The sequence below is a fragment of the Macaca thibetana genome, chromosome 16 (genome assembly GCF_024542745.1).
Source record: "Macaca thibetana thibetana isolate TM-01 chromosome 16, ASM2454274v1, whole genome shotgun sequence".
In the NCBI taxonomy this organism is placed as follows: Eukaryota; Metazoa; Chordata; class Mammalia; order Primates; family Cercopithecidae; genus Macaca; species Macaca thibetana.
This window is the reverse complement of record NC_065593.1, coordinates 17,581,662-17,598,824: the sequence shown is the minus strand read 5'-3', so window position 1 is coordinate 17,598,824 and position 17,163 is coordinate 17,581,662. Positions and strand designations below refer to the sequence as shown.

Here is a 17,163-nt window from a genome sequence, read left to right as displayed (position 1 = left end):
AAGGAAACCCTTGACCACTGACCAGAAGCAAAGCAATTGGATGGGCTGGGGTGGGGTGAGGAGGTCACCATCCTAGGCTGGGCCTGCAGTGGGAGAGTATACACAGGAAAAACCCTACGACCACCCAGAAAAAAATGGGGGAGAAATCACTGCTTTGGATTGAAATCAATGACAGAGACGTAACAGCAATATGTAATACATAAACCTTGACCAGATCTGGCTTTAAAACAACACAGCTCTAGAAGTCATTTCGGGGCTGGGCACGGTGGCTCACACCTGTAATCCCAGCACTTTGGGAGGCCGAAGTGGGCAGATCATTTGAGGTCAGGAGTTCAAGACCATCCTGGCCAACATGGCGAAACCCTGTTTCTACTAAAAATACAAAAAATTAGCCTGGCGTGGTGGCGCGCACCTGTAGTCCCAGCTACTTAGGAGGCTGAGGCAGGAGAATCGCTTGAACCCAGGAGGCGAAGGTTGCAGTGAGCCAAGATCACGCCATTGTACTCCAGCCTGGGTGACAGAACAAGACTGTCTCCAATAAATAAATAAGTCATTTTGGTGACAACATGGGAAATTGAAATGAGCCTCAGATCTCATGACCCTTTATGCCAGAGCTTCTCCTAACTACAGACATACTCCTACATCAGCACATGGCCACCATCGCCATCTGAGGGAATGCATATTTTACTTACTTCTTTTTTTTTTTGAGACAGGGTCTCGCTCTGTCACCCAGGCTGAACTGCAGTGGCACAATCGTGGTTCACTGCAGCCTCGACTCCCCTGGGCTCAGGCAATTCTCTCACTTCAGCCTCCCAAGTAGCTGGGACGGACTACAGGCTTAAGCCACCATGTCCGGCTGAATTTTTAATGTTTTTTGTAGACAGGGTCTCACTATGTTACCCAGACTGGTCTTGAACTCCTGGGCTCATGTGAGCCACCCACCTTGGCCTCCCAAAGTGCTGGGATTACAGGTGAGCCACTGCACCCGCCAACCTTTGTATATTAAACTCTACAACTTGCCTTTTGCAACTCACAGTATGTTTCCAGATGGATCCAGGTAAACAACCATTACACTGGCTTCATTCAGGGGGTCTGCTTTTAGTATAGCATTGTATGAGTTATATCAGTATTTTTCCCATTTTCCTAATGAGGAATATTGTCAGTCTTCCATGATTCCAAACAATCCTACCACAAACATTTTTTGTTTATTTTTCTTTTTCTGAGACAGAGTTCTCGCGCCGTCACCCAGGCAGGAATGCAATGGCACGATCTCCGCTCACTACAGCCTCCACCTCCTGGGTTCAAGCAATTCTCCTGCCTCAGCCTCCCAAGAATCTGGGATTACAGGCGCCCGCCACCACTCCCAGCTAATTTTTTTTTTTAGTGGAGACAGGGTTTCGCTAGGTTGGCCAGCCTGGTCTCGAACTCCTGACCTCAGGTGATCCACCGGCCTCAGTCTCCCAAAGTGTTGGGATTACAGGCGTGAGCCACGGTGCCAGGCCCAGTTTTTTCTTTGTTATTTTTTGTTTCCAAATGTTCTATATTGAACATGTGTTACTTCCATAAGGAACAAAAGAGCCTTAATATGCATTATTTTAAAATTGTCTTTAAGTCCACCCTCCCCCTAGGCAATGGAACAGGGAGAGGCCCAGTGAGGCACGGGGCTGGGGTTCCGTGGACCCCACAGACTGGCCGAATGCCCACAGCCTCTCTCACGCCTTCTCTCTTTCTCCTGCATGCCCTTCTGAAAGAGAAAGTTCCTCTCCTGACTGTGGGGTGGGGTGCCATGGCTGTCCCTGGGGCCCATCTCAGGTTCCCCGGAAGCCCCCTCAGTCTGAAGGCCTCCTGCCCTACTCACCAGGTGTGGTTGGTGCCAGGGTCTTGGTGCAGAAGGGAGCTGAGCACGAAAGGGGCACCTCCCTTGGGCGTGAGCCAGGGCCGGGCCACATCCACATTGAAGGCTGCCAGCGGGGCCAGGCCTGGGGGGAAAAGAGGAGCGTTTAATGAAAGAGGCCTTTTACTCCCATGATTCCAGCAAATCCTGTGGCGTCTTTAACCCTGTTTTACAGCTGAGAAAAGTGAGACTCCCCAAGGATCTTTGTGTGTGAGAGAGAAAGACTAGACGCAGGTGTATCTGACCCAGAGCCTCTGATTCTCCTACTAAACCAAGCTGTACCAGTACCCGAGCCACCGTCCTCCAAGAAGCCACGCCTAGCTCTCCCCAAAGAAGCACTTCCTGCCTCCTCACGTCAGCTCCGCACCGGACACGCGGAACGTACTCACATTACCGCGTCTTGTACCGAAGTGACAGTAGACTGTGAGCCCCAGGAAGAGGGCCTGTGTATGTTCTATGTACCCCTTCAAGCGACCCAAGAGAAAACATGTGTCCCCAAAACTGCCTGCACAAGAATGTTTTATTCGGAAGAGCCCCAAACTGCAAAGAACCCGAATGTCCATCAACAGGAGAATATGGAAAAACCCACTGTGGTGTATTCCTACGATAAGATCCTACTCAGAGGTAAAGAGGAATGAACAACAGATAGAGCAGCGTGACGAATCTCAAAAATCATTATGCTGGCCGGGCGCGGTGGCTCACGCCTGTAATCCCAGCACTTTGGGAGGCCGAGGCAGCTGGATCGCTGGAGGTCAGGGGGTTTGAGACCAGCCTGGCCAACCTGATGAAACCCCTGTCTCTACTAAAAACGAAAAAATTAGCTGGGCGTGGTAGTACGTGCCTTTAATCCCAGCTACTCGGGAGGCTGAGGCAGGAGAATTGCTTAAACCTGGGAGGCGGAGGTTGCAATGAGCCGAGATTACACCACTGCACTCCAGCCTGAGCAACAGAACGAGACTCCGTCTCAAAACAACAACAACAATCATTATGCTGAGTGGCAGAAGGCCTTACATCTTTCTTCTTTCTTCTCATTTATTTGTTTTTTTTTTTTTTAATTTATTTACAGCAGAATAGGCTCACGAATTCTATTTTATTCAATGGTTATAATCTGTTATCACCATATTGGTTCTTAAATTGTCCCTTATTTGGCCTTTCCATGAAGGAATAATTGGTATTGGATTAATTATTTCACCATAAACAACTAGAACACTAGACAAAACGGATAAAACGTTTTCAGACATTTGACAACAGGCAGCGCAGGGCAGTGATCTCTAGAAAACACGAACAAATAACACGAGCCCTGTCATTACCCTCAGCTTTCTTTCTGGAGGAATTTTATGACCTTGATGCAGGGAAAGGGAATTCAAGCAGAGCACAGCAGATTTGTTGAGCGAAGGCAACAAAAATCATATTGTATAACTCCATTTATATGAGGTTCCAGAACCAGCAAAACTAAATCTATAGTAAAAAGAAAAAAAATGCCTAAGAAGATGAGACTAACTGGGAAGGGACTAGAAGGAACTTTCTGGAATGATGAAAACATTCTGTATCTTGATGGGTGTTTGAATTACCAAGGTGTGCATGTGTTAAAGCACATTCAATGAATGGTCCACTTAGAATTTGTGCATGTCACTGTATGTAAATATTACCTTACAAAAGAAACGCAGACACATTTTGTTGATATGTATGCTGAAATGTTTAGAGTTGAATTATACGTAAGTCAGCAATTTATTTTTATTTAGTTCTTTTTTTTGAGATGGGGTCTCGCTCTGTCTCCCAGGCTGGAGTGCAGTGGTGCAATCTTGGCTCACTACAACTTCTGTGTCCCAGGTTCAAGCGATTCTTCTGTCTCAGCCTCCCACGTAGCTGAGATTACAGGTGCCTGCCAACACGCCCAGCTAATTTTTGTATTTTTAGTAGAGACAAGGTTTCACCATGTTGGCCAGGCTGGTCTCGAACTCCTGACCTCAAGTGATCCACCTGCCTTGGGCTTCCAAAGTGCTGGGATTACAGGTGTGAGCCGCCACATCCAGCCTGCAATTTACTTTAAAATGCATCAAAATATAAGATGGCTTGCTGGATGGGTAGATAGATATATGTGATAAAACAAATATGCAAAAGTGTTAATGATTGTCAAATTTAAGTGTGGTGATGCAGTTGTCCACTGTATAATTTTTCAACTTTTCTATGTATTTGAAATTTTTCATTTAACATTTTTTGGGGAAAAATAGGTATTGAAAGATTACCTCCCAAAGAGATTTTGCCAAGTCATACTCCAACCACAGCATGGGAGAAGGTCTGTCTCCCCACAGTGTTGCCTGGACTGACTGTGAAGACATTTTCGTCCTTATTTTAAGAGTATCTCACCATCTTGTTCCAAAATTATTTTTTACTTTTTTTTTTTTTTTTTTTTGAGATGGAGTTTCACTCTTGTTGCCCAGGCTGGAGTGCAATGACACGATCTCAGCTCACCACAACCTCTGCCTCTCAGTTTCAAGCGATTATTCTGCCCCAGCCTACCGAGTAGCTGGGATTACAGGCATGCGCCACCACGCCTGGCTAATTTTTGTATTTTTAGTAGGGATGAGGTTTCACCATGTTGGTCAGGCTGGTCTCAAACTCCCAATCTCAGGTGATCCGCCCGCCTTGGCCTCTCAAAGTGCTGGAATTACAGGCATGAGCCACCACGCCCGGCCAATTTTTGTATTTTCAGTAGAGACGGAGTTTCTCCATTTTGGTTAGGCTGGTCTCGAACTCCCGACTTCAGATGATCCGCCCCCCCACCTTGGCCTCCCAAATATTTTTTACTTTTTATTTTATTAAGACAAGATCTCACTCTTTTGCCCAGGCTGGAGTGCAGTGGCGCGATCTTAGCTCACTGCCACCTTCACCTCCCAGGATCAAGCGATTCTCCTGCCTCAGCCTCCCAAGTAGCCAGGATTACAGGTGCGCACCACCACGCCCAGCTAATTTTTGTATTCTCAATAGAGACAGGTTTTTACCGTGTTGGCCAGGCTGGGCTCGAACTCCTGACCTCAGATGATTCAGCCTCTCAAAGTGCTGGGATTACAGGTGTGAGCCACTGCTCCCATCTCTAATATATATTTACATGGGAAAAAAGCAAGATGAAGTCCAGTTTACAGACTTACCTGTTCAAGTACTGTTCAATTAACGACTTTCGCCATAAACACTCTTAAAAAGCTATACAACTTCTTGGCAACACTCTTTTTTTTGGTTGAGTGACTTTTTCATCTCTAAATACACTGGGTAAACATGATATAAGGAATGACATTTGACATTACACTCTCACATGAAGACACACTCACTGATTTACTGTGCAACAGTTTCTAGTCCAACACCACCATATGGAACAAATCTGCATTGCATGTCATGTTTGGATAAATCCCAAATGCCTGCTTATGCTTATGTACGCCGATCGCAAGGGCTGAAGCTTCTGTGATTCTGAAGTGGGATGAGCGCACAGGCTATTTCCATGTGTTTGGAAGTGCTTTTGGGTTCAGTATTTATTTTGCCCTCAAGGTGTTTCTCTGTGACTTTTGCTATGACTTCATTTTTTATTTTTATTTTTTGAGATGGAGTCTCACTCTGTCGCCCAGGCTGGAGTGCAGTAGCGTGATCTTGGCTCATGGGTTCGAGCAATTCTCCTGCCTCAGTCTCCGGAGTAGGTGGGATTACAGGCGCACGCCACCACGCCCGGCTAATTTTTTGTATTATTAGTAGAGACGAGGTTTCACCATGTTGGCCAGGCTGGTCTCGTACTCGTCCTGACCTCAAGTGACCCGCCCACATTAGCCTCCCAAAGTGCTGGGATTACAGGTGTGAGCCACCACACCTAGCCCCCACTGTCAAATCTTGTCTTCTTCTTTTAATAAGGCCAATAAACCTTCATTACAATAAATTGTATACGAAAACTGTATTTTTATATTCAAAGTATTGTTTTTATTCATCTAAACTTGTTTTATTGGTCAATGAATACATTTTCCTAACAGTAAAAATCATCTGAGTATCTTCGGTTGGGTGGAATGCATCACAATTTTTTTAATGAAATCGATGCAAATATTTTTTCCAGTTAATGGTTGTTTACTTAGCAGTAGAGGTTTCAGAAAGAAAGTAAAATCATTACATGAAGGACAAGTATATAAACGACACTAGCTTCTGTATAAGGAAGGGAAGGAAATACATGCACACAAATATGTTGTTTTTAATTCACTAGGAAGATGTGACAATTTTAAATCTGTATGTATCCAGTAACATTTCAAAATATAAAAGCAAAAATTGAATTCAAAGGAAAAATACAAAACACTACAATGAAAGCGGGAGACTTCACTTTAACAATCCTTTTATGTTAACTACAAAAGCAGAGCAAAAACTGGGCAGGATATAGAAGACAGGAATAACACAATTAGCAAACTTGACCTGACAAACAGAACGCTGTACCCAACAATGGAAAAATAAACATTTTTTTCTTTTTTTCTTTCCTTTTTTGTTTTTTTTTGTTTTGTTTTTTGTTTTGAGACGGAGTCTCACTCTGTCACCCAGGCTGGAGTGCAGTGGCGCGATCTTGGCTGACTGCAACCTCCGCCTCCTGGGTTCAAGCGATTCTTCTGCCTCAGCCTCTCGAGAACCTGGGACTACAGGCGCACACCACCATGCCCGCCTAATTTTTCTATTTTTAGTAGAGACGGGGTTTCACCATGTTGGCCAGGATGGTCTCAATCTCTTGACCTTGTGATCTACCTGCCTCGGCTTCCCAAAGTGCTGGGATTACAGGTGTGAGCCACCGTGCCCGGCCCTCAGAAACATTATTTTCAAGTACATGTGAAACATTTACCAAAATCGACCATATGCTAGGTCACAAAGCCTCAATAAATATCAATGAATTGAAATAACTCAGAATATGTTCTCTGACTATACTGGAATTTAAACCAATAACAAAAAGAAAACTAGAGGCCTGGCACAGTGGCTCGCGCCTGTAATCCTAGCACTTTGGGAGACTGAGGCAGGCAGATTGCTTAAGCTCAGGAGTTTGAGACCAGCCTGGGCAATACAGTGAGACTCCGTTTCTACAAAAAAATAAACAAATTAGCTGCCCACAGTGGCGTCTGCCTGTGGTCCTGACTACTTGGGAGGCCGAGGTGGGAGAATCACTTGAGCTCAGGAAGTTGACGCTGCTTTGTCATTCAGGCTGGAGTGCTGTGGTGCGATCAAGACTCACACAGCCTCAACTTCCTGGGCTCAAGCAATTCTCCCGCCTCAGCCTCCCCAGTAGCTGGGATTGCAGGCACGTGCCACCACACCCAGCTAATTTTTGTATTTTTAGCAGAGATGGAGTTCGCCTTGTTGGTCAGGCTGGTCTTGAACTCCTGATCTCAAGTAATCCGCCTCCCTCGGCCTCCCAAAGTGCTGAGATTACAGGCGTGAGCCACTGCGCCCAGTATTAAATTTAGTTTTCATTTGTTCATCTGGCCTTTATAAAAATGGCAAGAAAAATTTCTTTTTTTATGGATAAATTATTACTAATAAATGTAGGAAGAATAATAGAACCGAACTATTTGGTGAGTCCTAATGAAACACAATAATTAATTCAGGCCAGGATCATCAATAGGTAAAACTACTAAATGAGAGTCTGATAGACTAACTTTACAATTAGGCTGACACCACCGGAGCCCACTACTCCATATTCACATCCCCAGGAGTGGGGCTCCCAGGCATAAGTCCTTCTCGGTGTGACACCCTAGGAAGGATCTAAGGGCCCGAGACTCTGCATTTCCAACAAGCTTGTAAGGGATGCCCACACTGCTGGTCTTCAGACCACATTCTGAGTACTAAGGCTTTAAAATACTTCAGTGAAGAAAAGAAAAAGAAGGGCTGGGCGCGGTGGCTCACGCCTGTAATCCCAGCACTTTGGGAGGCTGAGGTGGGCGGATCACCTGAGGTCAGGAGTTCAAGACCAGCCTGGCCAACACGGTGAAACTCCATCTCTACTAAAAATACAAAAGTTAGCCGGGCATGGTGGCGGGCGCCTGTAATCCCAGCTGCTTGGGCAGGAGAATCACTTGAACCCAGGAGGTGGAGGTTGCAGTGAGCCGAGATCGCACCATTGCACTCCAGCCTGGGTGACAGAGCGAGACTCTGTCTCAAACACACATACACACACACACACACACACACACAAAAGAAAAAGAAGTTAAATAACTGTAGGAAGTGGGGCAAAATCCTCACGATTGCTTAGTGTATGATCGCCAGAAAACTGAAACCTGATGTTAAACTTCCAGTTTCTAGGCAATTTGGGGAATAAAAAGACAAATCCCGCCGGGCGCAGTGGCTCACGCCTGTAATCCCAGCACTTTGGGAGGCCGAGACGGGCGGATCACGAGGTCAGGAGATCGAGACCATCCTGGCTAACACGGTGAAACCCCATCTCTATTAAAAATACAAAAAACTAGCCAGGCGCGGTGGCGGGCGCCTGTAGTCCCAGCTATTCGGGAGGCTGAGGCAGGAGAATGGCCTGAACCCAGGAGGCGGAGCTTGCAGTGAGCCGAGATCGTGCCACTGCACTCCAGCCTGGGTGACAGAGCGAGACTCCGTCTCAAAAAAAAAAAAAGACAAATCCCACCAAGAGGAAGCAAACACACGAATCCCGAATGTAGATGTTCTGCAACACCCTGACCAAACTCTGCACTAAATCAAAGACATGAAAGCAGAAAATGGGAATGGGGGTGCACTCTAGACAGAAAGAGCCACAGCAACCACATGTAATGTGTGGACCTTGTTTGGATCTTGCTTTGAACAAACCAACTGTTAAAAAGACATTTTGAGGCCGGGCGCGGTGGCTCACGCCTGTAATCCCAGCACTTCGGGAGGTGGAGGCGGGCGGATCACCTAAGGTCAGGAGTTGAGGACCAGCCTGGCTAACATGGTGAAACCCTGACTCTACTAAAAATACAAAAATTAGCCAGGCATCTCGGCGCACACCTGTAGTCCCAGCTACTCGGGAGGCTGAGGCAGGAGAATTGCTTGAACCTGGGTGGTCGAGGTTGCAGTGAGCTGAGATGGTGCCACTGCACTCCTGCCTGGGCTACTGAGTGAGACTCCACCTTAAAAAAAAAAAAAAAAAGATATTTTGAGACAGTGAGATTTGTATATGAACTAAGTATTTGGAATTAGATGATACTAAAGAATTATCATAAATTTAGTTAGGTGGTAAGAACATTGTGGCTATTTAAGAAAATGTCCACGTTCTTTATTTTTATTTTTGAGATGGAGTCTTACTCTGTCGCCCAGGCTGGAGTGCGGTGGTACGATCTGGGCTCACTGCAACCTCTATTTCCTGGGTTCAAGTGATTCTCCTGCCTCAGCCTCCTGAGTAGCTGGGATTACAGGGGTGTACCACCATGCCCAGCTAATTTTTGTATTTTTAGTAGAGACGGGGTTTCGCCATGTTGGCCAGGCTGGTCTTGAACTCCTGACCTTAGGTGATCCGCCTGCCTCAGCCTCCCAAAGTGCTGGGATTACAGGCGTGAGCCACTGCGCCTGGCCCCTGATGGTCTTTAGAAATGAAAATGTCCATGTTTTTTGGGAGTGAAATGACACGATGTTTGGGGTTTGGTTTAAAATCATGTTTCTGAAGCATTAACATGCAAATGAATCATCGGACATCTTGGTAAAATGCAGATTCTGACTCAGCAGGTAATGAATCAGAGTGGGGCCGAAAGTCTGTTCCAACAAGCTCCCAGATGATGCCGACACTGCTGGTCCTCAGATCACATTTTGAGCAGCCAGGCTTTAAATACTTTGACAACGAAAATGAAAAAGGGAACACAAAATAAATTCAGGCTGTGTGGCCGGATCTTGATCATTGTGTCATCCGCTTGATGGACATATTGGCTTTACTATAGTTATCTTGTTTACCTGTGTACATGCTTAAGATTTTATTATCCAAAAATTCCAGACTTGAGGAGGAGCCTGGGGAGAGGGCTCTGAGGCCAGGCCCTGCATCTCTCATCTCTCCATTTCCAGGCCATTTCCCTGAGTCTGGCACAAAGTGGATATCTATATTTAATTTAATTTTATTTATGGATTTATTCTTTGAGATGGAGTCTGGCCCTGTTGCCCAGGCTGGAGTGTAGTGGTGCGTTCTCGGCTCACTGCAGCCTCTGCCTCCCAGGTTTAAGCAATTCTTCTGCCTTGGCCTCCCAAGTAGCTGGCATCACAGGTGTGCGCCACCATGCCTGGCAAATTTTTGTATTTCTAGTAGAGTTGGGGTTTCTCCATGTTGGCCAGGCTGGTTTCAAACTCCTGACCTCAGGTGATCCACCACCTTGGCCTCCCAAAGTGCTGGGCTTACAGGTGTGAGTCCCCATGCCCAGCCTGATATCTATATTTTATTCCTTTTTCTTTATACCTCTCCTTGCCTGGAATGATTTGTGGTGATTCATAAAAATACATAATACAGGTAAGATAAACGCTTGCTTAAAATAATGGGGCAGGCAGAAAAGGACAGAGGGAAAATGATAGTTTAAAAAAAGAGGGGGATACAATAAACCAGGAAGGAGGCCAACAGCTAACATGTAGATCAAGCAGTGCCAGCACTTTCTTTTTTTGAGACACAGTCTCGCTCTGTCGCCCAGGCTGGAGTGCAGTGGCACGATCTTGGCTCACTGCAACCTCTGCCTCCTGGGTTCAAGCAATTCTCCTGCCTCAGCCTACCGAGTAACTGGGACTACAGGCATCCGCACCACGCCCGGCTCATTTTTGTATTTTTAGTAGAGATGGGGTTTCACCATATTGGCCAGGCTGGTCTCGAACTCCTGACCTTGTGATCCACCTGCCTCAGCCTCCCAAAGTGCTGGGATTACAGGCGTGAGCCACCACGCCCGGCCCAGTGCCAACACTTTCTATCCTGTTCTCCACTCTTGGCTTTGAACACGGCGCTGGCTCACAGCAGAGTTCCTAAAATCCTTTGGCTTAATAAAATCATTTGTTGATTCAATGCATACAGGAATGAATGAAGCTTTCTTGAAGGTGGTATCAACATGAAAAAGATCAGTCAACACCATGCAGTGTCCACAAAATCTAAAAAACACAACACTGCCAGGCAAAGCACAACCAGTCCTGTTATTTAAACCAGAAAAAAACTGTCCCTAAGGGTCCTCCGTGAGAACACAATGAAGAAACTCTGTACTCCGGCTTTTCCAGAGCTGTGATTTGTGTCCTCCCTGCCACTGCCCCAAAAGTAGAAAGCACAGGAAATACACCCAGACCTGACGTTCTTGTTTGGGGGTCATGGATCCCTTTGAGAATCTTCCCTTTTTTCTTTTTTTTCTTTTTTTTTTTTTTTTTTCTTTTCTCTTTTTTGAGACGGAGTCTGGCTCTGTCGCCCAGGCTGGAGTGCAGTGGCCGGATCTCAGTTCACTGCAAGCTCCGCCTCCCGGGTTTACGCCATTCTCCTGCCTCAGCCTCCCAAGTAGCTGGGACTACAGGCGCCCGCCACCTCGCCCGGCTAGTTTTTTTTTTTGTATTTTTTAGTAGAGACGGGGTTTCACCATGTTAGCCAGGATGGTCTCGATCTCCTGACCTCGTGATCCACCCGTCTTGGCCTCCCAAAGTGCTGGGATTACAGGCTTGAGCCACCGCGCCTGGCCTCTATTTTTTTTTTTAGACAGAGTCTCACTCTGTCGCCCAGGCTAGAGTGCAATGGCACAATTTTCAGCTCACTGCAACCTCTGCCTGCCGGGTTCAAGCGATTCTCCTGCCTCAGCCTCCTGAGTAGCTGGGACCACAGGTGCACACCACCACGCCCAGCTAATTTTTTGTATTTTTAGTAGAGATGGGGTTTCGCCATGTTGGCCAGGATGGTCTCCATCTCCTGACCTCGTGATCCGCCTGCCTCAGCCTCCCAAAGTGCTGGGATTACAGGCGTGAGCCACTGCGCACGGCCTTTTTTTCATTTTGAGTTGGAGTCTCACTCTGTCACCCAGGCTGGAGTACAATGGCATGATCTTGGCTCACTGCAACCCCCGCCTCCCCAGTTTAAGTGATTCTCCTGTCTCAGTCTCCGGAGTAGCTGGGACTACAGGCGCATGCCAGCATGCCTGGCTAATTTTTATATTTTTAGTAGAGATGGCATTTCACCATGTTAGCCGGGATGGTCTCAATCTCCTGACCTCGTGATCCGCCCACCTCGGCTTCCCAAAGTGCTGGGATTACAGGTGTGAGCCACCGTGCCCGGCCCCCTTTGAGAATTTGATGGAAGCATTGGAGCCCTTCCTGATCCCCTGAGTACACATGTGTACAAAGTCCTCCCCTTGCCTGAAGTGCTCTGCCTCAGCCTGTCTCCTGGCTTCCTCTTCATCCTAATTTTTTTTTTTTTTTTTTGAGACGGAGTCTCGCTCTGTCGCCCAGGCTGGAGTGCAGTGGCCGGATCTCAGCTCACTGCAAGCTCCGCCTCCCGGGTTTACGCCATTCTCCTGCCTCAGCCTCCCGAGTAGCTGGGATTACAGGCGCCTGCCACCGCGCCCGGCTAGTTTTTTGGTATTTTTTAGTAGAGACGGGGTTTCACCAGGTTAGCCAGGATGGTCTTGATCTCCTGACCTTGTGATCCACCCGTCTCGGCCTCCCAAAGTGCTGGGATTACAGGCTTGAGCCACCGCGCCCAGCCAATCTTTTTTTTTTTTTTTTTTTTTTTTTTTTTTTTTTTTTTTTTTTTTTTTTGAGACGGAGTCTCGCTCTGTCGCCCAGGCTGGAGCGCAGTGGCTGGATCTCAGCTCACTGCAAGCTCCGCCTCCCGGGTTCATGCCATTCTCCTGCCTCAGCCTCTCGAGTAGCTGGGACTACAGGCACCGCCACCTCGCCCGGCTAGTTTTTTGTAGTTTTTAGTAGAGACGGGGTTTCACCGTGTTAGGCAGGATGGTCTCGATCTCCTGACCTCGTGATCCGCCCGCCTCGGCCTCCCAAAGTGCTGGGATTACAGGCGTGAGCCACCGCGCCCGGCCTTTTTTTTTTTTTTGAGATGGAGTCTTGCTCTTGTCACCCAGGCCAGAGTGCAATGGCATGATCTCAGCTCACTGCAACCTCCACCTCCCGGGTTCAAGCAATTCTCCTGCCTGAGCCTCCAGAGTAGCTGGGATTACAGGCACCTGCCACCACACCCGACTAATTTTTGTATTTTTAGTAGAGATGGGGTTTTGCCATGTTGGTCAGGCTGGTCTCAAACTCCTGACCTTGCAATCCACCCGCCTTGGCCTCCTAAAGTGCTGGAATTACAGCCGTGAGCCACCGCGCCCAGCCTCTAATTTTTTAAAAAATTTTTTTGTACAGACGGGGGTCTTGTTATGTTGCCCAGGCTGGACTCAAATTCCTGGGCTCAAGTAATCCTCCAGTCTTGGCCTCCCAAAGTGCTGGGATTGCAGGAGTGAGCCACTGTGCTCGGCCTTGTTTCCCTATTGCCAGTGACTGCCCCCCTGCCACCAGTGAGTACCATGAGGGCACACACTGCATCTGCCTTGATTGCCACATTATCTCAGGACCTGGCATGGTGGCCCACACTCGGTAGGTGCTGGGAGAGTGGCCGCTTGCAGCCTACACAGACTCTCAAAGGTTCCAGATCAAGACCCCCAGGCAGGGAAGAAGGTTGTACTGTTCCCGCTGCTCCCTCACCAATCCAGAGCTGAGATAAGGGATGCCCAGTAGGGAGTTTGGGCTCCGGCCCCAGGGCCCACGTCACGTTGAGCCCTGTGCTTCCTGGTCAGCCAGGCTGGGGAAAAAACAGGAGGTCAGCAAACTGCCTAGAGGAGAATTAAAAAGTGCGAGCTGCCAACATGTTACGAGGGGTGAGTGTGGGGCCTTTGTCCCCCCATTTCACTGTTGGTGTAACTGAAAGGCAGGAGTGGAGACCGCAGAGCAAAGTCTAGTCTCCTGTCCTGGGTCTCCGTGGCACCCTCTGCACACTCCTGCCTCCAGGCCTCGGCACAGCTGCTCCCTCCATCCAGCAGGCCTGCTCACCGCTCTCCACCTCCGTCTGCAAAGCCCGTCTTCTGTGGCCCTGCTCAGCCAGCGAGGAGCCAGGAGCCAATCCAGACTCTCAGTCAGAGTAACTCCCGGGTCCCCGAGCCCCCTCAGCACCCTGTGGTCTGTCTGGCTCTGACCGAACCCTGAACCCCCTCGGCATCCTGTGGTCTGTCTGGCTCTGACCAAATTCTGTCTGGATCAGGGTGATCTGTGATTCAGTCTATCTCCCCCGAACTATGATGTGATCTGAGTCACACACAACACCCCCAGCCACAGAGCCCAGCTCAGCACAGGGCCAGGCCCAAAAGAGGCGCCCTAAAAATGTCAGAGTGGGCCAGATATTCCCTTTCCTCGCGCCACCCCACCCCCGTGTTCACTCTGTTCAACAGAGAGATCTTGTTCAACAGAGGGTTCTGCTCCCCCAGAGCACCTGTTGCCTTCCAGGCACCACGCTAGGTGCTGGGCTCAGAGAGGGGTGTGGTTTGCACACGGCCCATCGGAAGAGTGAATATTTGCGTCTGGGGCTCAGATTCTGTGTTTGTGCCCGATTCCAAAGCCTTTAGTAAAAGCTGGAGGCACTGAGCGGTTGGTAATCAGAGAGACAGCAGGGTCACGAATGGCCTCAAGAAGCTGGGCACTGCTCCTGCTGTGCTGGCGGCTCACTGAGCTGCAGCAGAGCTCTGCTTAGAGGGCTGGTAACTAGGTCAGCAAGAGCCTGCTGCGGGGGCACGGTGGCATGAGAAACTGTGTACGTGTGTGTGTATGCACGCGTGTGTGCATCCGCGTGTGCATCCGTGTGTGTATGCATGTGTGTGCATCCGTGTGCGTGTGTGCATCCATGTGTGCATCCATCCATGTGTGTGCATCCGTGTGCGTGTGTGCATCCATGTGTGCGTGTGTGCATCCATGTGTGCATCCATCCATGTGTGTGCATCCGTGTGTGTACATCCATGTGTGCGTGTGTGCATCCGTGTGTGCATGCATCCGTGTGTGCATGTGTGCATCCGTGTGCGTGTGCATCTGTGTGGGTGTGCATCCGTGTGTGTGTGCATCCGTGTGCGTGTGCATCTGTGTGTGCATCTGCATGTGTGTGTGCATTGTGTGTGCATCCATATGTGTGTGTGCATCCGTGTGTGCGTGTCTGCATGCATCTATGTGTGTGCATCCGTGTGTGCATGTGCATGTGTGTGTGCATCTGTGTGTATCTGTGTATCTGTGTGTGCGTGTGTGCAACCGTGTGCATGCATCCGTGTGTGTGCATGTATGTGTGCGTGTGTGCGTGCATGTGTGCATCTCTGTGTGTGTGTGCATCTGTGTGCGTGTGTGCATCCGTGTGCGCGTGCATGCGTGTATGCATCTGTGCATGTGTGTGCATCTGTGTGCGTGTGTATCCATGTGTGCGTGTAGTGTGCATCCACGTGTGCGTGCATCCTTGTGTGCTTACGTGTGTGTGTACATCCGTGTGTGTGTGTGTGTGTGTGTGGTGGGGGAGGTCGCTGTATTTGCTGGGCTTTCCCTGAGAGTCAGCTGGTGCCCAGGTCTGCCAGGCCTGGCTCAGCTTGTTTCCTCGGACTGGACGCACCTCAGGCCTGACAGTTCGCCTTCGAGCTGCGCCTCCATCAGGAAACCACCTCCTGTTGCATTTCCCACCAGGACTCAGAAAACAGCATCGTCTTGGTAGAGGGTCTTGAGTTCAAATCCTCACTGCCTCGGAGTCACTGAAGGGCCCTGGCACCTCCCTTCCGTCTCCCCTCTGGGACACGGGGTTGTGCAGATCCAATGGGGCAACACCCATCCCCAGGTCTGACGCAGGAGGCTCAGCACGTGGAGGCTGAGGTTGGAGAGAGTCACAACCACAGGCGAGGGCTGGCCCTCCCCCTCAAGCCCCCGTCGCGTGCTGCAGACTGACAGACACAGCTCCACCGGTGTCTGTCACCGCACTACCCACAGGACCACCTCTCTGAGCTGTCCCCAGCCACAGAGGCCTGCTGAGTCAGACCGAGATCCCCTCCATCCTGTCAGCCACCACTGTCTCCCCTCAACCCTCTGTCTCCCCCAGCACACTGGGCAATTCAAACACGCATTCTCACAGTACAATAAGTACCACTACTCCCAATTTAGGAAACTGAGGCTCATGAGGCATGATTCACCCACATTGATAGCAGGAGCTGCAGAAGTGGGACTAGACGCAAGGGTCCTGACACCCAGCCCAGAACGCCCAGCCGGGCCTCATGGGAGGGCTGTGCCTCAGAGCCATCCGCAGCGCGCCTGCGCCGGACCACCCAGCCACGGTCCCCCCGCCTCGATCCTCTACACGGAGCCTCATCAACTCCACCCCGAACCTCACGGTCAGCTGAGCCCATCTCTCTCCCTCACCCTTCATCTCTCTAATAACAAGAACGGCCAACAGGCCTTGAGCACTACTGTGTGCTGGAAACTAAACATTTCTTTTCTTTTCCTTTTTTTTTTTTTTTTTCGAGATGGAGTCTTGCTCTGTCACCCAGGCTGGAGTGCAGTGGCGCCATCTCAGCTCACTGCAACCTCCACCTCCCGGATTCAAGTGATTCTCCTGCCTCAGCCTCTCGAGTAGCTGGGACTACAGGCGCCCGCCACCACGCCCAGCTAATTTTTTGTATTTTTAGTAGAGACGGAGTTTCACTGTGTTAGCCAGGATGGTCTCGATCTCCTGACCTTGTGATCTGCCCACCTCGGCCTCCGAAAGTGCTGGGATTACAGGCATGAGCCACCGCGCCCGGCCTCTATTTTTTTTCTGAAACGTTGTCTCTGTCTTCTAGGTTGGAGTGCAGCGGCACAATCTCAGCTCACTGCAACCTCCGACTCCTGGGTTCAAGCGATTCTCTTGCCTCAGCCTCCCAAGTAGCTGGGATTACAGGTACGCACCACCATGCCTGGCTAAATTTTGTATTTTTAGGAGAGATGGGGTTTCACCATGTTGGCCAAGCTGGTCTTGAACTCCTGATCACAAGTGATCTGCCCACCTTGGCCTTTCAAAGTGCTGGGATTACAGGTGTGAGCCACCGCGCCTGGCCAGGAAACTAAACGTTTCTCATGAGTGTCTCCTCCTCCCCACGTCTGCCTTCCCCAGGACCTGTGGATGGGACCGAGGCAGAAGCCTCCTTACGGGCCTCTCCCCCAGATTCCAACTAACACTCAACATACAAGTCTGTCGACACCCCGCTCAAGACCTGTGGCTCCCCACTGCCCTCAGCAGGAATTCC

General features: G+C 49.3%; 1 protein-coding gene across 1 annotated transcript in view; it reads right to left on the bottom strand.

Annotated features, from left to right (window-relative positions):
• The window catches only part of ITGAE (integrin subunit alpha E), an 89,994-nt gene that overhangs the window by 66,707 nt on the left and 6,124 nt on the right, over window positions 1-17,163 (bottom strand). Inside the window, exon 2 of the mRNA XM_050765881.1 lies at window positions 1,859-1,979. Coding sequence (XP_050621838.1) covers window positions 1,859-1,979 — 121 coding nt within the window. The remainder of the gene's footprint in view (window positions 1-1,858; window positions 1,980-17,163) is intronic.